The following is a 22,373-nucleotide window of genomic DNA, read 5'->3' on the forward strand; positions in this document are numbered from 1 at the left end:
AGTAAGATCCCAGTAAGGAAAGTCCTGCCATCATACCTGCGGTCCAGTCCCCAGGCACAGTCAGGCAGCACCCAGCAGTGCACTCGGTCTGTCCATAGCCTTCGTAGAACTGGGTCACCAAGAGACGGGACAGAAAGAGAGGGGCACAGTCACACCTCTGCTGCAAGTGCTCAGTAACTAAGCTCCTCTAGCTCGTTTGGTAACCTCAGCCGATACACTACAACACGCTTTATTACAGCACCCAACGTATTCACCCACATAGGAGACAACGTCATTCACAGGTCACGCCGTGCACCACCTGCCCAGGGACTCACTCCCTCCGTCAGCTCGGCTACTTATCACCCAGGCTCTGCTGGCTCCTCCTCCCCTTTAAGAAAGGGTCTCTGCATGCTTTGCAGGTCCCTTATCACTTACTGCCAACCCCCATGCCCTCACACCTGATCTAAAGGCATCTTTTGTGCCTTACCCTAGAGAAAATTACCCAGTGGTAGACACAAACGCATATTCTGCCTGGGGTAAAAGATATACACAGGCACACCTCATTTTATTCGCTTTGCAGATACTGCATTTCTTACGAATTGGAGGTTTGTGGCAACGCTGCGTTGTCAGATGACGGTTAGCAATGAAGTATTTTTAAATTAAGATATATACATTGCTTTTTAGACATAATACTATTGCACACTTAACAGACTACAGACTAGTGTAAACATTACTTTTATAGGCACCGGGAAACCAAAAAGTTCACGTGACTGGCTTTACTGCGTTATTGGCTTTGTTGCAATATTGGCTTTATTGCAGTGGTCTGGAACTGAACCTGCAGTATCTCCGAGGTATGCCTATACCCCTTTCTCCAAGCAATCTAGGAATAACATGATCTTAACAAAAATACAGCACACGGAGGAGAAGAAGAGTGCCTTTTGGAAAGCAGACTCCTGGGCATGACTCGGTCCGAGCCCAGAGGGAGGTGCGGAGGGAGGCACCTCACCTGGCAGCCCAGCGCGGCTCTCAGGAAGGTCAGCACGGTGGCGGACACGGGCGCTGCTCCTGTGATCATCAGCCGTACTTTTCCTCCCAGGCTCGACTTGCAAGGCAGGGAGAGGGGAGAGGGTGAGGGGCAAGTGACTGGAAGGTGGCGGGCTTCTCAAAGATTCCTTCTGGGAACCCCAATACTCTAACCCACCAGCTCCTTGTCTGCAGGCTGCACAGAACTCACTGCACCCAACGACGCACAGGCACCCCAAGGGGGACACCTGACTGGAGTTTGGTTCCACCCGAAACCACTCCATTCGCTCTCAACAGGTGTGGAAAATAAAGCAACACCTCTATACCTGCAGGTGTTTTAAGGAATTAGAACAAGAGTGTCGTGGGTTTATGGCAACCACCACCTTCTGGGGGACATAATATTATTCCGTATTCTTTATTATTCCGTATTCTTTATCTTTATTCTGATAAAGAATACCTCAAGAGTTCCAGAACGGTAAAACAAAATGGAGAATCAGAAAGGCTATGCTACCTGATTCATTTTCTTCCCTGGATAGCTAAACACTGTTCAGACTTATCTTTGACACTGAGGTTTTGCTAATGGCTTTGTCCTTAGTTTTTAGAAATGTGCCAGAAATTCTCCCTCTTACCTTCTCTTTTAAAAACAGCCCTCACACAATATAGGGGTAGGGGATTAAGAGGTACAAACTATTAGGTATAAAATAAGCTACAAAGGTATATTGCACAACATGGGGAATATAGCCAATATTTTATAATAGCTATAAATGGAGTATAATCTTTAAAAATTGTGAATTACTATATTGTACACCTGTAACTTATATAATATTGTACATCAACTATACTTCAATTGAAAAAAAAAAAAAGAGCCCTCACAGAAAGTTTGAAACGCAAAGGAGTTTACATGACAAATAACCGTTGTGAGCCAATGTGCTACCTGTATTTTGTGGAAGATCAACTTATCCCACAGGCTGTTGTTTCTAATGATGCCACTGCGAAGCTCGGCTTCTTTCCTCTTGGAGGCAAAGTCCAACAGCCATCGCTTCAGCGTGGTGTTTGCCTGAGCAAAAATCTAATAAGTCAAGAAGCAAGAAGGTTTCACAATAAGTAGGATGGTGAGATAATAAGAAGTCAGATAATAACAAGTATCAATGAAAATGTAGAGAAATTGGAACCCTCATACACTGCTGGTGGGAATGTAAAATGGTGCAGCTGCTTTAGAAAATGGACCGGCAGTTCCTCAGTTAAACACAGAGTTACTGTATGACTAGCAATTCTGCTCCTAGGCACATACCCGAGAGAATGAAAACACATGTCCACACAGCCTCTTGCCCGTGAATGTTCACAGCAGCATTATTCATAATAGCCAAAAAGCGGAAACAACCCAAATGCCCATCAATGGATGGATGGATAAATAAAATGTGTTGTATCCATGCAGTGGAATATTATTTGGCCATTAAAAGGAATGAAGTATGGATGCATGCTATGACATGGATGGACCTTGAAAGCATACTAAGCAAAAGAAGCCAGCAACAAAAGAATATTGCATGATTCCATTCGCATGAAAATCCAGAATAGGGAAATCTATAGATTCAGAAAGTAGATGAGTTTTTTGGGGGGTGGAGGGAGGTAGCCGGGTGGAGTATGATACCACATTCTTTTTGAGGTGATAAAAATGTTCTAAAATGGACTGTAGTAATGGTTGCAGAACTCTGTGAATGTACTAAAATCCTTTGAATTGTACACTTAATGGGTGAATTGCATGTAATGTGAATTATATCTCAATAAAGCTGTTTTACAGTTTTTTAAAAAAGAACTATTAAGAAAATGAGAAGGTTGGCACCTCCCTTGTGGCACAGTGGTTAAGAATCTGCCTGACAATGCAGGGGACACAGGTTCGATCCCTGGTCTGGAAGATTCCACATACCGCAGAGCAACTAAGCCCGTGCGCCACAACTACTGAGCCTGAACTTTACAGCTCGCGTGCCACAACTACTGAACCCACGTGCCACAACTACTGAGCCTGCACGCCACAGCTACTGAAGCCCGCGTGCCTAGAGCCCATGCTCCACAACAAGAGAAGCCACCACAATGAGAAGCCTGTGCACCACAGCAAAGAGTAGCCCCCGCTTGTCGCAACTAGAGAAAGCCCGTGGGCAGCAACGAAGACCCAATGCAGCCAAAAATAAATAAATTTTTTAAAAAATGAGAAGGTTCTCATAGATGACGAAAGCCATGTCTCAAAATAAAGAGTATTAGAACCACCCAGTCCAAGTTCATTCTGGAGACTGCTCACACCACACGGGGTTCTGCCCCAGCTGTGGGGTCCGTGCTCTAAAGGCTCACCACCTCCTCTTGGTCCCTGGCTTGGTTTAGTCACGTATCTCAGGGTGGCCAAGTAAGTAATATTTTTCATGCAGTGGAGCTTTACAATTTATAAAGCCTTTTCATATGATGTAATTAGCATCTTTATGAGATGGAGGAGGTAATAGTCCACTGTAAAGATGAGAAAACAGAGGCTCAAAGAGTTTATCGTGAAAATAAAACCACCTCCACCTCACATCTGTATTGTGCCTTCCAGTTTACAAGGTGTGTCCATAGGCGCTTTCTCTTATAACCCTCACTCACAGCTCTGGAAGGTAAACGCACTCAGGTTTATCAGCAGAGGGGTAAACTGCAGTCCCTCGAGAGAGTAAGGGCAGTGGCCATGGTCACACACAGTCTTGGACTCAAGGTCCGGAGCTCTGCCCCTGCTCTTCGCTTGGCACTTACTCGGTCAAATATCCGGTTCAGCAGTCTGGGGACCACAGGGAAGATGGTGGGTTGAAGGGTCTTGAGATCATCCATAAGCAGCCTGATATCTCCTTGGAAAAATCCTATTTTAGCTCCGTGACTCAGCATCACACACTAGAGAGGTAAACAGAAATATCCAACATGTCATCATTGCAGCAGGGATTACACAACACACACAGACACACAAGGCTCCAGTTTTAGCATTTCAGACCAGCTTCCAGAAATCATAAAGTTCCTAAATGTAGGGAGCTTTTAAAACAATGTTCTTGTGTCCTTGGGTTCTTGTACAACACGGGAATGTGGCATTGCTCTTGCTTACCCTGAAGATAAAGGGACTAGTAAGAAACCAGGGAATGTGGTTTTCAGTGATGATCAGAGAGGTTCTGCTATTTTAGCTTCAATAATAAATATCTGCTGAATGAATGACATGGTATTCGATAACCCAAATATTTTTAGCCTTCCAGAAACTTTAGGTCTAACTTATTCTCATCAAAAAAACTTAGCTACTTGCCTTAGCTTTTTAAAGTCTCATCTCTTCTATTTGAATCTAACTAAAAAATTCTGAGGGCCTCCCTGGTGGCGCAAGTGGTTAAGAGTCCGCCTGCCGATGCAGGGGATGCGGGTTCGTGCCCTGGTCTGGGAGGATCCCATATGCCGCGGAGCGGCTGGGCCCGTGAGCCATGGCCGCTGGGCCTGCGCATCCGGAGCCTGTGCTCCGCAACGGGAGAGGCCACAGCAGTGAGAGGCCCACATACCGCAAAAAGAAAAAAAAAAAAAAAAAAAAATTCTGAGTAGTCAGAATACGCTGCGGCTGAGGCACTAGGCCATCTATACCACAGCAGTTTGCATTCGGCTATAACCTAGTGCCTGCATTTTTTCCTGTCTGATGCAAGCTGCACTGGCAAGCCACAGGCACTTGACAAAGAGTCTGCCTGTTTTAAATTTTAAAAAGAAAGAGAGATTCAAGAGATGATGCAACGGAAGTACAAACGGTCTCAGGCTTGAAAGCAGAAACAACTAGAAAGGTTCATTGTTTAAAAATTAAAGCTCGGAGGTTTCTGTTCAGTGTGGCCTGCCTCCTGGGCACACTTTGAAAACTAGTTAGGTACTTACGGTCCACTGTCAACATGTCTGCAATCACTCTGTAAACTCACAAGGTCTCCTGAGGCGTGCAGGAGACACAAGTATCAGATGGAAGATCCTTGATCCTTTGGGGGAAGTGAATCCTACAGGGCGGCAGCTAGTCAAAGGGCCGGGATTTTATCAGCCACCCCTCTCTAATACTTGCCCAGTACCTGCAACCCAGCTGGTGCTCCGTGAACATTCATTAAATGAGTGAGCAGTGCTCACTGTTTCTCCTATAAGCGTACAATCCAAAACTGTCCAAGAAGGAAAAAAGGTGGTTCTTGGTCAGTTTTTAAATTAGGCACACACTCGTGTATGAGGAGCTCAGGCAGAGGTCAGCTGAAGATCATCCCGCTTTGCCAAAGGCACTTGCAATATTGCTGAAAAAATGAGTCTGAAGTCAACTTGTGCCTTACGAACAAGCACAGTCAAAAATAGAGACTTCTGGGACTTACGTGGTGGTCCAGTGGTTAGGACTCCACACCTTCCACTGCAGAGAGTACGGGTTCGATCCCTGGTCGGGGTACTAAGATCCCACAAGCCGCATGGCGTGGCCAAAAAAAAAAAAAAAATAGAGACTTCTTACAGAACTGAAGCCTCACCAGCCTTTGTGGGATGGTATTCATAAAAATTCTACATTCACAGCTCATCTTTCTGAATTCATGTCCATATTCATGTCCTTCAAAAGTCTGAGTTTCCAATTTTAAAATAAGTATTAAAGTTCAAGTATCTGGACCCAGAAAAAAAATTATACTCTTAAATAATTAGCTCAATTTCTAAAATGGGCCTGAGCAAAGAACTCTCTACATAGAGGACAGTCTGCACACTCAAACTTATCTGCATGAACCACTCATGCATGTGTGCAATGGTAAAAATGAAATGTCTGTGTCACTGGCATTCAAGACAAGTGCTTTCTGTAAAACACAACAACTTAGCAGAACACAACCAAACACATGTGCACAAACAAAATAAAACTCAGTGCCTACCTCTACAACTTTCTCAAACATGTGGGCGAGAGGCAAGAAAGAGATCAAAGTATCATCTGAGGAAGGAGTGAATGCACCCTGGAAAGCAAAGACACCAGGCAGGCAGAAAAGCATTAGAATTTCCAGGAATTTTCCATTTTATTATTATAAATTATGAATTATTAACCTTAATATTAACATTAACTGTAAACATTTACTGCAATGATTCATGAATTTTAAGTTTTCTTTGAAGGTCAGTAAGGAAATTAAAATTTCACTTGGTAAGGTACTAAATGTTGAACTCTGTTTAGAAAGTATATACCAACAGGATTAAGAAAGTGTAAGTATAAGTGAAAGTGAGATCGAGCTTCTGCAGTCGCCAAAGGTGCCCATTCCCCAAAACCATTAAGCACAGGCTCCTACCATAAAAAGTAGACCATATGGAGCCCTCCCAGAGACATGTAATTTGCAAAAGCAAATTATGTAAAAGTGTGCAAAGGATATGAGGGAAAGGCATTCATTATATTATTCAATAAGTACTTTTTTAAAAGGCAGTTTGAAAGAGACTTTGGTGTTACAGACTGAATTGTGACCACCCCCCTCAAAGTCATATGTTAAAGCCCTAGCCCCCAAAGTGACTGTATTTGGAGACAGGGAAGGTCATTAAGGTTAAATGAGGTCATGAGGGTGGGGCCCTGATCCAATAAGGCTGGTGCCCTTGTAAGAACAGGAAGAAACACCAGAAACCTCTCTCTTGTTCTCCGTATGCAAACAGAGGAGAGGTTGGGGAGAGGGGTGGTGAGGAGCCTGCGGTCTACAAGCCAAGGGAGCCTTCACCAGAACCAAACCTGCTGGCACCTCGATCATGGACTTCTACCCTCCAAAACTGCGAGAAAATACATGTCTGTTGTTTAAGCCATCCAGTCTGTGTTATTTTGTTGCGGCAGCCCAGGCAGACTAAGATACTTACAAAGCAAACTTTAAGGTTATAGGAAATAACTAAAGTTTGAGGCTTTAATCCTTCTTATAAAGTGGAAGCCAAATCACATCAAGCATAATAAATAATAAAAACAATAATAATCAAAAAAACCTTCAGCAGCATTTAACATTTCTTTGTCAACTTAAAGAAATTAATTCTTTTCCATACTAAAATAGGAGGTAAAAACAAGACAGTCAGTTCTTCTCTGACCTTTCCTGGAAACATTTATAGTGCAGTATCCAAATAAAGTTTTACCATATAAAAGATATAATAAATTCTATCTGTCAATTCATCTTAACAGTCACAGCAGGAGTTGGGGATTAGGTCCACAGTGAAAACTATTTGGGAGAAGGTGAATGTATGAAAGCTCAGACCTTATCTATATTTCAGACAGTGTTTCAAATACAGCCCATGCCTAACATGATAGTGGGGCTTTTACCACCTTCATTCTTTTTTTTTTTTTTTTTAATCTCTTTATTGGAGTATAATTGCTTTACAATGGTGTGTTAGTTTCTGCTTTATAACAAAGTGAATCAGTTATACATATACGTATGTTCCCATATCTCTTCCCTCTTGCGTCTCCCTCCCTCCCACCCTCCCTATCCCACCCCTCTAGGTACCACCTTCATTCTTGAGGCCTGATGCCAACCAATGGATATGAAGAAAGATGACAATATCCCCAAAGTTTACCTCTGTTATTTTAACAAATGCTGAACAATCGCTCACTACATTTCGATGGGTGATCAGTGCTCCTTTGGGGTTGCCTGTGAACACATATGAACAGAACAAAGTTAGAGGACAGAAACTCCATCCAAGAATGACGGACATGACAGAAGCCCAGAAACCCCATATCATTAGAGCCTCTGATGCCTGTAGTGTGAGGTACACCCATGAAGGCCAAAAGTGAGTCACATTAAATTCCTGAGCAATCTGCAATCCTTTAAAATGAAACTTATTACTTTAAACCATCTTTACTAATATGGGCAAGTTTTAGAGGGTGTGTGTAGCAGTAAGAGAAGAAAATCCAGGGATTTTATTTCTGGAAACCATGGATACACTTTGTCCTAGGAAGACGGGTGATCCTACTGTGACCTTTCATAAATGTTTGAGGACATGCTCAGATTCTGGGAACGTCTTATAGAGCTACCGTAAGACAGGCGTGAACACTTCTGTCTCTTCTGCTTCTAGTCCATCTATAGCTCGAATAAGTCATCCACAAGAAGAGACAGGGAATATACACTTCCAGATACCACTCAGAAATAATTCCTTTTCAAAACTGACCTGTAGTGCCACTTGTGAAGCAAATTATTGCAATATCTTCCGGTGCTGGAGGCTACAACACATTAAAAAAAAAAGCCAGTATAAATCAGAATAGAATAGAAAACTTTAAGTCATAAGATATCACTCAAGATTTCTACTAGGCTCTGAGCTGACTAGACACGGAAGCTACACAGAAGCTGGGGCAGGGTCACACATGGTGCACTCACCTTGGGCTTCCGTTTGTTGGCTCTTCCCAGGTCCTTAAAGAGAAAAAAAAAAATCTTAAATGGAAACATTTTTTAAATGTAAAGAACAAAAGTCACATCAAGTCAGTTCAAGCTGACTTTTCTATGGGATTCACTCACAGCTGACTCAAAGACAGCACAGATTTCAAATTAAATAAACTACAGCAATTTTAATTAACCTGAACCCATTGTTCTAAGAAGCCATTTTCTGGTTGTCTTCTCTCTTATATAAAACTATATCGATGGCATTAGGACTGGCCTTTGAAATAGGATTTATTCAAAAGACAGGAATCAAAGTCTTACACGTTCTTCTGGTTTCCACTCCCCTTCCTATCACAGCCTTTAACAAAGCCTGGCTCTTCACTGTAATCAGAGAACCACAGCTGCTCTGTACCCTTCCAAAACCAGAGCTCAGCACAGATATGTGATCACCCAGTTCTGCAAAACTGACATCTTCAATCTGGAGAGAGAAAATCAGTCTCTGCCAGACTTAACTGGTGGCCATTCTGGAGAGGCTCAACTACCTGTACTCCCCACATGGAGCAGAGGAAGGATTGGGGCACCTCTGATTATAAAACAGGCCACGACAGAAGCTCTAAGACCACTCTCGAATGGCTATGAAGGTTAAGAACGACAGATTCATTTCTGAGGTATGGCATTTCGCAAAGGCAGGCTCCCAGTTACTACCAAGGGCTAATTCTGATGTTGTTATTTCATGAAGGTGTCTCCATGACCACTTTAATATCTATTAATTTTTTTAATGAACTATTTATATTCTTTTCCTATTAAAATTGAACAGCTTGAGTGAACATGTGGAATGAGCATGCCTAGAAATAAATGGAAATTAGATGGGTGGGCTCAGGGCTCAGTGAGTTTGTACCCAGCATACAGTTTTAAACAGTTTTTAATCCTAATCACACTTTAAATTATATATATAACAGACCGCTGATTAAAAATAGGAACACTGACATCCAAATGGAAGTCAACTAAGAGTTAAAGTAGTGATAATTCCACCAATCTTTTTTCTAAAATAATCTTTATCAGATTCAAATTTCCACTCATCTTTTTAAAATTCTTACATTAACTTCTTAAGATCTCTAATTCTTCAAAAATTGATGTTAAGTAAAATAAAGCAAGTTATATGCAATTAGACTTTTAATTTATCAGAAAAAAATTATCCAGGGGCTTCCCTGGTGGCGCAGTGGTTGAGAGTCTGCCTGCCAATGCAGGGGACACGGGTTTGTGGCCCGGTCCGGGAAGACCCCACATGCCGCGGAGCAGCTGGGCCCGTGAGCCATGGCCGCTGAGCCTGCGCGTCCGGAGCCTGTGCTCTGCAACGGGAGAGGCCACAACAGTGAGAGGCCCGCGTACCGCAAAAAAAAAAAAAAAAAAAAAATCCAAATTAGTCCATTATTTGCCAAGAGAGTTTCATAGCCTGAAGCCTGACTTATGTCGTTATTTAGGAAAAAAATACAGCTATTATAAAAATTAAAGTTGTCACCTTTAGGTTCCAAATGCCAAAATAAAAAAGAATCATAAACAGAAGGAAAACTGAATTCTACTTAATGAAGTATTCGGGGGTGATAAAATTGGTACCCTACTGAAAATGAATAAAAAATGACAAATCAGTGAATAAGGAGATAGAATGATTAATCTGTGATAAAGCAGATATATTAAAATGTTAATTGTAGACTCTTGGTGGGATATAGTGGTCTACTGTTCAACTCTTTCAACTTGTTTGCATATTTGAAAATTTTCGTAACACAATATTGGAAAAAACGCAAAAATACCAATGCTTCTATTTTTGATGCTATAAAAATAGACATTAATAAAAATCAGATCACATGATCAACCAAAAAGTTAGTTTTAAATTCATTGCTTAAAAATGTAATCTTTTGCTTATAAAAATTCTAAAAACCCAATATGAATCATATTATACAGGTAAGCGTAAAACAATGCCTTTTATAAATATTTTAATATAAACTTTACATTATAATCTTTGGTCACTTATCTAAATTTTAATCTTAAGATTACTTCTTTATCATACAGAGCAGTCAAAAAAGACAAAAAAATGCTTGTGTATGTGTCTGTGTGTGGTGCGGGCAGCAGGAAGAGGAAAAATGGGGGGAAAGATATAATTATGAAATGGGGTTACAAGTGAAAAATACAAAAATAGGGAAATGCTAGGTGAAAAGCTAGTTAAAAACCCAATTTAACAATTCAGCACACCCATTAGCTCTTATGGACTCCTGTTGTATGCTATCGTGTGTGTGTGTGTGTGTGTGTATGTGTGTGTGTGTGTGAGAGAGAGTCAGAGAGAGGCAGAAGCTCTGACAGAACAAATGACAGATTCTCTGTGACGACTAAGTTCCCCAGGAAAGGTTTTATAGATCCTTCCTCGTAGCTCAAATTCTTGATAGAAGGAGAACTGTAAATAAAATTCAAAACCCTATTTATAACAGTTCCAGGAAAATATTTGTAACATTTTCAGAAAGAGAATGACTTATTCTATTGAACCGATTACTTCCCGTGATATGCACATAATAACAAGGGCCTCCTCTTGCCCACTGTTTTGGATTGAAGTTTAATCCAAAAACAACTGGGGAGGCTGGCTTCTTGTAGGATCCGATGTCAAACAATCAATTTAAACATGGACCACACTCATTTTCCTAGAATGGTTACCTTTAAAGTTGTGATTAATGTGAATCTTAAATATAATACAAAAATAAACCAAATCAAGCCTCTATGCTAGAAATTCACCAGGACCCTATAAAAGCAACCTGGGGAAAAGAATAATGAGGCAGATTTCTATGTCTGGCTCCGTTTTAGAGATAAATCAGTAAGTAAAAGGTGTTAAAGCCTAAAGAGGACATACTAACTTAAATCTCTGCCTGGATCTGAAATCCCCATTTCCAGCATTTATGGGCGTGGCTTGTCAGCGCTCTAGAATGAGTATGTGAGCGCTGCACCTCGCCTGATGAGAGCACTTTCTGTAAAATGTGACAGATTAACACTGGGATGCGGGTAGAATTCTTCTTTCCAGTAATGAGACAGAGATTTCTGCTCGCCATCTTCTACAGGACCAGCCAGAGCTGGGACTTCGTGGTCGCCCTGGACACCATATTTGAGCCAAAATGACCTCAGGGAAACCCTGCAGCGAGGTGGGCAGGGCAGGGTGACTCACCTCCATCGCCTTCATGCTGATGATCTCCACCCCGCACTTCTTGCCTCGTTCCAACAGATTACTGCCATAGGAGTCCATGAGAACGATAGTTTTAAGGGATGGTGTTAATTTATTTTCTACACCTTCTAATAAGAGGTTGGCCTTCCCTGGCTTGTCCACAAAAACCAGAGAGAGTTCAGCTGGAAGTGAAGAGACACAGTGAGGAACCAGCTCTGGGATATTAAAAGCTTGACTGTAACATCTGACACCAGGTTAAGTACTACATGTTTTGAACAGGAGGTTAGATGTAAATGGAAAAATCCCTATCATATCATGTATCAGCAAATGTAGTCTCTGTATCTAACCAATAACTATGCCAAAGTGCCCCTAAAGGCTGCAAACATACCTTTGTTGATGATGTAGGTGATTGCTTCTGTTCCGAGGGTATCGTAGAGGGGAACGATCACCATCGAATAAGTAAAGCATCCCTGTTCAATGATCACCCACTAAAGACAAAGTAAAGATCAGGGTGAGAAAATGAGATATTGTGGAACCACTCCAGGGAAAACAATACTCTATAGAGATTCAACATGGAGACACCAGATGTAGCAAAACTAACATCTGTGTATCTACTACTATGTGCCAGGCACCAAAGGGATTCCTAATGAGAGCGAAACACTTGCCCACTTCTTAAAAGGAAAGTACAATTTGCCTGAAAATTTGAGGCAAATATGTGAAAAGAGGATGAACAGCATGAGAGTGACGGGCTCAGAGGCAAGACAGCCTGCAGCGGGCCTCCTTGGTGGGGGAGGTAACCGAGCTTGCCCTTTGCAAGAGCAGCACGATTTGGGAAGGTGGAGAGAAAGGTAAGGGGACTCTGGGAGCCGGGACTGTGAGATCAAAGCAGGGAGGGTAAAAGGAGATGCAAGAGGGAAGAGATATGGGGATATATGTATATGTATAACTGATTCACTTTGTTATAAAGCAGAAACTAACACACCATTGTAAAGCAATTACACTCCAATAAAGATGTTAAAAAAAAAAAAAAGCAGGGAGGGTGGTCCAGTGGGTAAGAATCTGCCTTCCAATGCAGGGGTCGCAGGTTCGATCTCTGGTCAGGGAACTAAGATCCCACTTGCCGCGGAGCAACTAAGCCCACGTGCCACAACTACTGAGCCCGCATGCCACAACTAGAGAGAAGCCCGCGTGCCGCAATGAAAGATCCTGCATGCCGCAACGAAGATCCCACGCGCCGCATTTAAGACCCAATGCAGCCAAATAAATATTAAAAAAAAAAAAAAGCAGGGAGTGGGGGCATCAGTGAGCCACCAGGCTGGCAGGGATGGCCCAGCAGGGCTGTGGGGACTGGCTAGGCTGGGGCAAGGGCTGGAGCCGGCCTGAGGCCACGGGGGAGCCTGGCTCTATGTCCCTGGCAAGGTGCAGCCTCTGGGGTTTCTCGGCCAAACAGCAACTGGGGCCCTGAGGGACAGCAATCTGGCCACAGTGTGCCGTAGGGCCTGGGACTAAGGGAAGAGGGACACATTGTCTACCGGGAAAACTGTCCTGGAAGGCTCTCCAGGAAAGTGAGGAAGGAAAGAAGTGACACAGTCACTGGTCATCTTCCTCTAAACCCATCAGCCACACAGCAACTGACCCGCCTACAAGGCAGATGCAGCAGAGTCACTCTTTTGCTTATAATCCTCAGTGGTGCCCATCATCTGCAGAACACATGGCATGGATAAGGGCACAGCGGCTGTGGGAAGCAAGCACAACCCACTCACATTCACTTGGCCTGGAGCTGTCTCTCTCTCTCTCATCCTGCCACTCCACCCTCCACCACAGTGAAATGCTTCATCCCCCGTCACAGACATGCTGCTCCATGCAAGCGTGCCATTGTTCCTGACATTCCCTTGGCCTCCCCACCCTCGAAGGCATCAGGACTCCACCGTGGACTTCCCTGGTGGCGCAGTGGTTAAGAATCTGCCAGCCAATGCGGGGGACATGGGTTCGAGCCCTGGTCCGGGAAGATCCCACGTGCCGCGGGGCAACTAAGCCCGCGTGCCACAACTACTGAAGCCCACGTGCCCAGAGCCTGTGCTCCCCAACAAGAGAAGCCATGGCAATGAGAAGCTCGTGCACCGAACGAAGAGTAGCCCCAGCTCGCCGCAACTAGAGAAAGCCCGTGCACAGCAACGGAGACCCAATGCAGCCAAAATAATAAATAAATAAATTTATTTTAAAAAAACCACTGAGAAACCACTCTAATTTATAAAATAGTAGCACAGAGATTGAACCAACATGTCTTTTGGACCCAAGTAGGTCTAAGAATCAATTCAATTTCTTCAAGCCCAGTGCCTGAATTTTTCTGCACCAGCTATGCCACTATTTGTTTACTCACACTACAGGCGATAGCTCCAGGGGGCTTCTCATTTAAATGTAATTCAATACAGCGGTTTACAGAAGCACCACACATGGGCCCAGATGGCTAAACAACAGTCTGCTTGCCCAAATTAAGGCCAGCTCCCAGTGAGGGCCCTTCTCCATGGTCCCTGGGATTTTAAACTTTATAACCTGGGCAGCGAGAGCCCAGACCTTTTAGAGAGAAAAGATGAAAGTTTGCTACTGACAAAAATGTATCCAAGTTTCTCTGTCATTTATGAATGCCATTTTTCTAATCACAGAGGAAGCCCTTAAAGTGGGAAGACTTCTTTGTTAGTTATTTGTTCTAAGACTTTCTTGACTAGTTTTTGTTTGGGGACCTGATTTAAAAAAAAACAAAAACCGTAATTTTCTTTAAAAGTGATTTTCTTTTTCCTACCTAAAGGCTAAGAAGGGCCTGGTTTGGGTTTTCATACATGTAACTCTCTAAGGCATAACACAAAGTCATGTTCTCAGAGGTAATCAGAACAAAGAATCTGGTCTGAAGCAGAGGTAGGTGTGAACCCTAACTGGTTCTTCCATCTGAGATCTCTCCGAACCATGTACGGTCAGCGCCTAATGGTTAATACCTCAGGTCTGTTCTGAGAAAAGATGCCGATGAACTGATCTGGGGCCGCCTTGAAGCCCTTGTGGAGCAGCGCTGAGCCCACACACTCTGCCATTTCTGCAACCTAAAACGGGGGAGAAAAAATCAGGAAGAGCATCAGGCCCAACTCAAGGAACACGGCTTCCTGCGATGGCCAAGCCTAATATCTCAGCCAAGAAGCAGCATTGCCTGGGGGGAAAGAACAGGGGCAAACAGGCATTCCTTTAGTTACACATTTTTGTAAAGTTCAAGGTCTGAATCACCAGAACTCACTGTAAGAAAACTGATCATACAGTTCCTTCTGCAAAGCAAATGAACTTCACCCCAACAGCTGCAAGTCACAGATGACACATGTCAGAGTTTCTATATTTTAGTTTAGTTTCTATACTTTTATACTTCAGTTTTATAAAATTATAAAAGCAATCCAGGGACACAGAATTTTGTGTCTGTGTCTATAAAGAGCAACCAAGTGGCCAAAACTTGTCCTTTGATATAAACACACAAACAACAAGTTTGGGGGAGATCTTTAAAAAAAAAAAAAGAACAAGCTCTTATCAGTAGGCTCCACAATTCTATTCTTGAGAATTTATTCTTTGGAAATAACCCAATCCTAACCAGAGGTTTGAAAAAACTTTAGGTACAAAGATATGTATTTCAAAATTATCTAAAGTCACAAAAGTCTAGGGGAAAAAAGACCAATGGCTGGATGGTTAAGTAAATGATGGTAAATCTCTAAGAAAATGTTCTACAGCTAGTAAATACTACAGTTATGAAAACCATATCAAACAGAGTATTTATAACAATTTTAAGTAAGATAAATGAATACAAAAATGCATACTATTAATTACAACTATGTAAAAATAGGTGGATTCATAAAAATTAGGCAGGGCTATATCCCTGCCCCCAGCCCTCATCCTCTCCTCATTCCTACCCCAAATGAACTAAAAAAAAAATGTTTTTTAATCTTAATTTGGAATTCTTTTCTTTATTCTCAGTTGGTAAATTCTCAAGAGCACTTTAAATCCACACCCACGCCCGCAGAAAATAGAATCACAGCTATTCCTGCCCCAGAAGCCCGTAGGTTCTGGCACATAGTACCCCTCCCCACGCACCAATGGCGGTGAAAGCAACGCTGGCCAGGCGACAGCAAGAATGACATTAACGTGCTTATTACTTCCACACGTCATGGACTGTTTCACAACTCCTGCTTGTGTGTAAGGGCTGGGAACCTGCGAGTACCTAGATGGTTTTCAGAGCTTATTGGGATTCTATGCATGCACTTGTATCTCTAGAAAGAGGGTCCAGACCTTTCTTCGAAAAACCTTACAGGGGTTCCTAGCCCCCAAAGCTAAGAATCACTGGGCTAGGGGGGAAAAGTGATTGAAATATACAAATTCAAAGTTAGCTTGTCTATTTTTTTATCTTCACCAGCCTCTGTCTGAAATGTACAAATGTACTTCTGAAACCCCAGTGATTTTTCAATCTGCCTTCAAACATCCCACCTGCAATGGACCTGTTTTCTCTCCTCCAGCCAATATATAACAGAAGCAATAGAGGAACAGACCACTATAGGTGACTGCAGTGTAAACCCCAAGGGCTGGGCGTTCTCTCTTTTTGTAATGCAAGTGCCGGCCTTAAGCTTTGATTGCTGACCATCCACTTCCAAGGCTGATGCATCACCAGCCAAAGGCTAGATAAGGAGCCAGGCCCCCTCCCAGCAGGAGGCTGCTTTGTTTTACAGATCTTGGCTGATGTTGATAACTGACCTTTTGAGCCACTTGTTTTCTCTCTTCCTGTGCTTTAAGTTCCGGCTCTTCTGTTTCAAATTCATCAATAAGATGAGCCCTCGAAACCCTAGGCCCCCAGCTTTGACCCCAATAAAGCAGAACCCCAGGTGCTCTATGCTCTCTCTCCCCCTACCCGAGACCTCGCCTGTGTGGCCCAGGTGTGCTGTGTCATTTCCATGTCCTGTAGTAAGAAAGCTTTATTTTTTCCAAGTTTCCTTATGGTTATTGCTAAAAGGCATCTTGCAATCATAATATGAACCACGAGGGCTGGCCCAGCCACAATATTGATTATTGATAGGCTGAGACCTGCACAAAACAGTAACGTGACAAGAAGATGATGTAACCCAGAAGCACCTGAAGATTCTGTGAGGCCTGAAGACCATGGTGCAATGTGAAATTTCTAACGCACATGAACTGTTTCTACACCACTTGTGAAAATGAGGGATGTGAAAACTACTATTTGGCTCTGGTAAGGCAAAATCAACACTGAGAGATCCCTCTGCCCACCAGACCTACAGCTCATTACTCCTTCCTGCCCAATGTTCAACGGCTCCAAGAACTGCCATGTTCCAGCACTATGGCTCGCGTGAGGCGGCCACACAGCCAGAAAACTCACCTGTTTGTATGAAAGCCATTCATAGGGTTGGTCTGGTTTCCGAGAGCCTAAACATGGGCCATTATCTGAAAGGCGAAAAAAATTAAAAAGAAAAAAGGATGGACTTAACATGCATAAATATTCCTAGATTCTCGTTTTAACACGCATAAATATTCCTGGATTCTCGTTTGTATCTTTCATTCCACAAAGTATCAGGTAGATTCTACTGTGGTCCTCAGACGTGAAACAATGAATTCAGATTGCAAATGTTTTCTCCCTGGGTTTTGGTCTGAGTCTTTGTTTCTTTATTTCTATTTTGTTTCTTACATGGGGCAGGAGGGAGAGGGGCTGGAAGGCCGGGCAGCTTCCAGGTACCCGGGGTCTTTCGTGCCACCCTCAGGGATGAAGGGCCGTCCTGTGAGCCGACGCCCCCCAAGTGCCTCTGATGGAACCCCGCTTCCTTGGATGTCAGTGTTCATTTCTCAAAATATGGGTCTCCTGGTCAAGCAAGTCTGAGAAATGTTGGATCAGGCGCAATTAAACAGGTCTCTTTACTGCAAGAAACGTCAGAGCCTATTCTGAGCTAACAGACGTGTGACTCTCCATGAAACACATATGTGACCATGGAAGCCCCTTGGCCACGGGGCACACCCGGCGGGACCCGTGTGCAGTGAGACTCACTCTGTGGAAGTTATGGATGGAGACAGGGAGCCGGGAGCCAGACCGAGTGGGAGAAAGTTGGGAGCAAATATGGCTTTCTGATGAAAGACCCCTCTTTCTGAAGGAAAAACATGAAGCCTTAGTCACACGGATTCAGTCAAATGCTTACTTGACAGCTGTATGCCCCTCTGGAAACCTTCATATAACGTTCTGACATCATCATAGAAATACACCAAGGGCTCGTCACTGTCCAGGAGCACGGATCTCCGGGCACCATCACTGCCCTGGGAAAAAGACAGACAGACAGATGGCACGTCAGCAGAAAGCATCAAAAATAAAAAGTCTACCATGTGCACCTTCAGTCCTCTCCAGGGCCTGGGAGCAGCTGCTCGGTGAGCATTTGCTGGATGAACTCCAGGGCGGGATGTGCTGGCGTCTGATATAAATCATCCACCTGGAGACAAGTGCAGGCTTCAGAGAAGCAAGGCCGGGACCATGTCCATCCAGCACCCCTGGGAAAAGGAAGCAGCTGAGGGAAAAAGAAAAAAGGTTCACAGACCTATAAGCACTGGTCATGCCAGACAAGGCTGAAGAGTCTGAGGACTGGACACCAACCCCGAAATGCACTGTGATGATTCTCAAACTGCGGCCAGCAGCACAGAGGACGGATTTTTGTCAGGTCTTGTGGAAAGGACACACTGCTCAGTTTTACTTCCATCATGTTATCTATATTCTTTTGGAGGTGATGTCTACTGCTTTTTCTCTTTGCCGACTTCAGTTTCTCAGGTAGCATCTACTAGTTACCATCATCAGCTATAAGATGTAGGATGTGCATGGACACACTGACCTGCAGCACTTGTAAGGAGGCAGAGTTGCTACTGTTGTGCCCCCTCCTCTCAGTTGCCATCTGTCGGCTCAGAAAGTACACCCGTTATGGACAAGAACGCCTAACTGGCAAGTCATCTCAAGAGGCAGGAGTTCTCAACCAGTGAGCAGCTCAGCATGCTGGGGCCCCGGAGATACTGCAAGGGGTACAGACGTATTTTTGTTTAAAATTTCTTGGGGGAGATTAGATCATGATACAAGGACTTCTGGTACCACAAGAAAGCACGGTTCAAAAGTAGGAGACAGGGCCTCCCTGGTGGCGCAGTGGTTGAGAGTCCGCCTGCCGATGCAGGGGATACGGGTTCGTGCCCCGGTCTGGGAGGATCCCATATGCCGCGGGGCGGCTGGGCCCGTGAGCCATGGCCGCTGGGCATGCGCGTCCGGAGCCTGTGCTCCGCAACGGGAGAGGCCGCAACAGTGAGAGGCCCACATACCGAAAAAAAAAAAAAAAAAAAAAAAAAAAAAGTGGGAGACATTGTTTCTAGCATGAGGTTTGAAGGAAGAAACTAGGAAAGGCTTCAGGAAGGGGCAAAAGGCGAGGTCTCCAAGAGGCGGAGCTGACGGGGAAACAGGATGCACTCCAGGTGACAGGCCAGTGTGGAGACCCTTTATAAGGCAAAGAGACAGCCACACAGGTGCTGGTGGATTCTTTTCCTTATTGTTGCTGTTTTTTAAAAATTAGGACTCTTCACTCCTCCTCCCATTAGCTCTTTCCTTCCTCTATTAAGTTATCATTTATAGGGGACTTCCCTGGTGGTCCAGTGGTTAAGAATCTGCCTTCCAGTGCAAGGGACATGGGTTCGATCCCTGCTCGGGGAACTAAGATCCCACACGCTGTGGGGCAACTAAGCCCGTGAGTTCTGGAGCCTGCGCTCCGCAACTAGAGAGAAGCCAGCGTGCCGCAACTAAGACCCGACACAGCCAAATAAATAAATAAATATATTTTAAAAAGTTATCATTTAGGGCTTCCTTGGTCGTGCAGTGGTTGAGAGTCCGCCTGCTGATGCAGGGGTCACGGGTTTGTGCCCCGGTCCGGGAGGATCCCACATGCCGCGGAGCGGCTGGGCCCGTGAGCCATGGCCGCTGAGCCTGCGCATCCGGAGCCTGTGCTCCGCAACGGGAGAGGCCACAACAGTGAGAGGCCCGCAAGAGAGGACTACAAGGCCAGTCCTTCTTAGCCTACATCATTTCACCAACAAATATTCAGATTAAAATTCAGAAGCAATTTGTGGCTTTAGAGTAAACATCAGAAGCCTCTTCAACCCAGGAAGCTACCCCAAAGACCCAGGGCACCGAGGCTAAGATAGAAAGAGAGAGACAGGAGACTGAAAGACATAAAATGGGAAGGAGAAAAAACGCTGAGAAAAGTAAAAGGTGCGCCTGCTAAAGAGGAGCCAGCCGCCATTAAATAGCTGTCTCCTGGCCACCCGCCCGACCTGCTCTGCGTGTCACCACATGGCCTGAAGGCTCAGGCAGCCTGGTGGCCCGCGGAGAGGCCCTCATGACCTCAGCCTAGCGTGGTGCCACCTACACCTCTCCTCAGGACAGTCGCTCATCCGTGGCACTACTCAGTTGTTTCTCTGCAAAAGCAATACTGCCTTCCCAGTGCGCTCTGCTGAGCGGTGCCCACGGCTGCCAACAGAGCTGACGGGAACCAGGAAAGAAGATACAGGGCTTGTTCTGAAGGCGGCTAAATCTTATCCCTACATGACCAGAGGGACTCCAGGAGTACTGGCCGAGCAGAGGAGCGTGGAGGGAGCCGGAACGAATAGAGAGGAGAAGCCTAGAAGCTACAGAGCACAGGCTCACCCCCGAGCTGAGGTCCTCAGAGGATGGTCAAGGTAACACCTGGCCCTTGTAGGGAAAGCATTTGGCGAGCCCTCTGCCAGATCTACCAAGTCAGAAACTCTGGGGGTGTGATCCAGCAGCCGCGTTTCAGCCGGCCCTTCGGGGGACTCTGGTGCGCCAGCCTGGAAGCATTAAGGTCCCCAGCAGGGAAGCGGTGAAGATCCGGGTAATGCTTTAAAAGGACATCTACAAGGAGGGTGAGCAGTGTACGGAACAAGATGGACAGAGACCAACTGACGTGGGCCTGGACTAGGGCAGGGGCGTGACACTGGAGGCGCTAAGCCCGAGTGAATGGCATTGGTAGGTAACTGGATGCAGGAAAACAGGAAGGGAGGGTCAGAGGCCGGAGACGACAGCAGTTCCGACTTATGCAAAATAGGAAACTAGGGACTGGGGGTAGGTTTCAAAAGAGACATTAAGTTTAGCTCTGGATATGTGGAGACCCTACCTCTTCAAGACAACAGGTCGACTCCCCAGTTCCTACTCTGAGAATCACTGCTCTGGAGTATCGTCTTATAACAAACTTTTGCCTAAGTAATTCTTTGGTTATGCTACCGTTTTGGTGGTATATGATCTTCAGGGCTTTGAGAAGCATGGTGGTGAAACAGCCAAATCAAAGTTAAAGAAGTTAATCAGGGGCTTCCCTGGTGGTGCAGTGGTTGAGAGTCCGCCTGCCGATGCAGGGGACACGGGTTCGTGCCCCGGTCCGGGAAGATCCCACGTGCCGTGGAGCGGCTGGGCCCGTGAGCCATGGCCGCTGAGCCTGCGCGTCCGGAGCCTGTGCTCCGCAACGGGAGCGGCCACAACAGTGAGAGGCCCGCGTACCGCAAAAAAAAAAAAAAAAAAAAAAGTTAATCACATCCGAAATAAAGTCATCATCTTGACAAAGTAACCGAGGACAAGACATTTATTATTACTCTAATTGGCAAAGTAGCAAAAGATTGAAGATAAAGCAGTAAATGAATTCTATGCCCAAACTGTACAATTTAAGGTATAGGTGAAACACTGGGGGACAGGTCACAGTGTCACTTAACTGTAAGGCGTACTCTGTAATTTCAGGAGAGGAGCTGAGTGAAATGAGGGTGGGGAGACCGAGCAACAGGGTCTGTGCTTTGTTGCTCCACGATGATCGCAATATGCCCGTAAGGACTCATCATTTTTGATGTGCATATGAGTTACCGTTCATCTTGAACGGAAGTGCTATCCATAAACCCTGGGTGTTAGCAACCTTAGTTACACCTGCAAGGTGAGGGCTTACATGCTGAGTGCAACGGAAGCTCAAATGTCCATATGTGCTACAAAATTGAGCCATTTCAAAGGCAGGGTATTTAACTATCGGGTTATCTAAGTACATGCAGCTATTTCTAGGAACACCTACTTAATGAAGAAATATTTTAAATCTGGCTTTTCTGGACTTCTGACATCACCTACAGATCGGGGGTGAAGGTGCGGGTTTCAGTTGTACTCAAAAAACAGGGAGAGCTATGCAGACAACCCCGGTGGAATGTGCAGGAAATTGGCCAATAAGATTGAGTCAGGGAGAATTAAGGGTTTTTTCTTTCCTCTTTAATGTGGTTTATACAGTTTTCCCAGTTTTAAAAAAAGAAAAGATTGTGAGTCAGTGGGTAGTAACCACCCTACCATCAAATCATGGTCACGAGGCTATTCGGCAATGGCTATACAAGCAAAGGTTCCTCTAGAGGTCAGTCTCCCCACGTGGGCTGAGTTAGGAAATAAAAGTTCAAGTTCCCCTCAGGGGCAGTAAGGACAGGAAGACAGTGAACATCTGTGAGTCATGGTTCCCAGGACTAGAGCTCTTGCCAATATTTGAGAAAAAGGAACATTTGATGGTGAGACTCATTTTGCATCACTCCCATATTTAAATGCAAAAGCAGGGACTTCCCTGGTGGCGCAGTGGTTAAGAATCTGCCTGCCAATGCAGGGGACAAGGGTTTGAGCCCTGGTCCGGGAAGATCCCACATGCCGAGGAACTACTGAGCCTGTGCTTTAGAACCAATGAGCCACAACTACTGAAGCCTGCACG

At 44.7% G+C, this 22,373-nt stretch overlaps 1 protein-coding gene across 1 annotated transcript in view; it reads right to left on the reverse strand.

The window, feature by feature from the left end:
- The window catches only part of ACSL1 (acyl-CoA synthetase long chain family member 1), a 66,468-nt gene that overhangs the window by 8,939 nt on the left and 35,156 nt on the right, over positions 1–22,373 (reverse strand). Inside the window, exons 3-15 of the mRNA XM_060085675.1 lie at positions 17,766–17,880; positions 16,958–17,022; positions 14,538–14,639; positions 11,936–12,035; positions 11,551–11,729; positions 8,349–8,381; positions 8,143–8,194; positions 7,552–7,625; positions 5,904–5,981; positions 3,772–3,906; positions 1,937–2,071; positions 986–1,081; positions 37–109 (exon numbers count right to left, since the gene is read on the reverse strand). Coding sequence (XP_059941658.1) covers positions 37–109; positions 986–1,081; positions 1,937–2,071; positions 3,772–3,906; positions 5,904–5,981; positions 7,552–7,625; positions 8,143–8,194; positions 8,349–8,381; positions 11,551–11,729; positions 11,936–12,035; positions 14,538–14,639; positions 16,958–17,022; positions 17,766–17,880 — 1,237 coding nt within the window. The remainder of the gene's footprint in view (positions 1–36; positions 110–985; positions 1,082–1,936; positions 2,072–3,771; positions 3,907–5,903; positions 5,982–7,551; positions 7,626–8,142; positions 8,195–8,348; positions 8,382–11,550; positions 11,730–11,935; positions 12,036–14,537; positions 14,640–16,957; positions 17,023–17,765; positions 17,881–22,373) is intronic.

This window comes from Mesoplodon densirostris, chromosome 20 (assembly GCF_025265405.1).
Source record: "Mesoplodon densirostris isolate mMesDen1 chromosome 20, mMesDen1 primary haplotype, whole genome shotgun sequence".
Taxonomy (NCBI): Eukaryota; Metazoa; Chordata; class Mammalia; order Artiodactyla; family Ziphiidae; genus Mesoplodon; species Mesoplodon densirostris.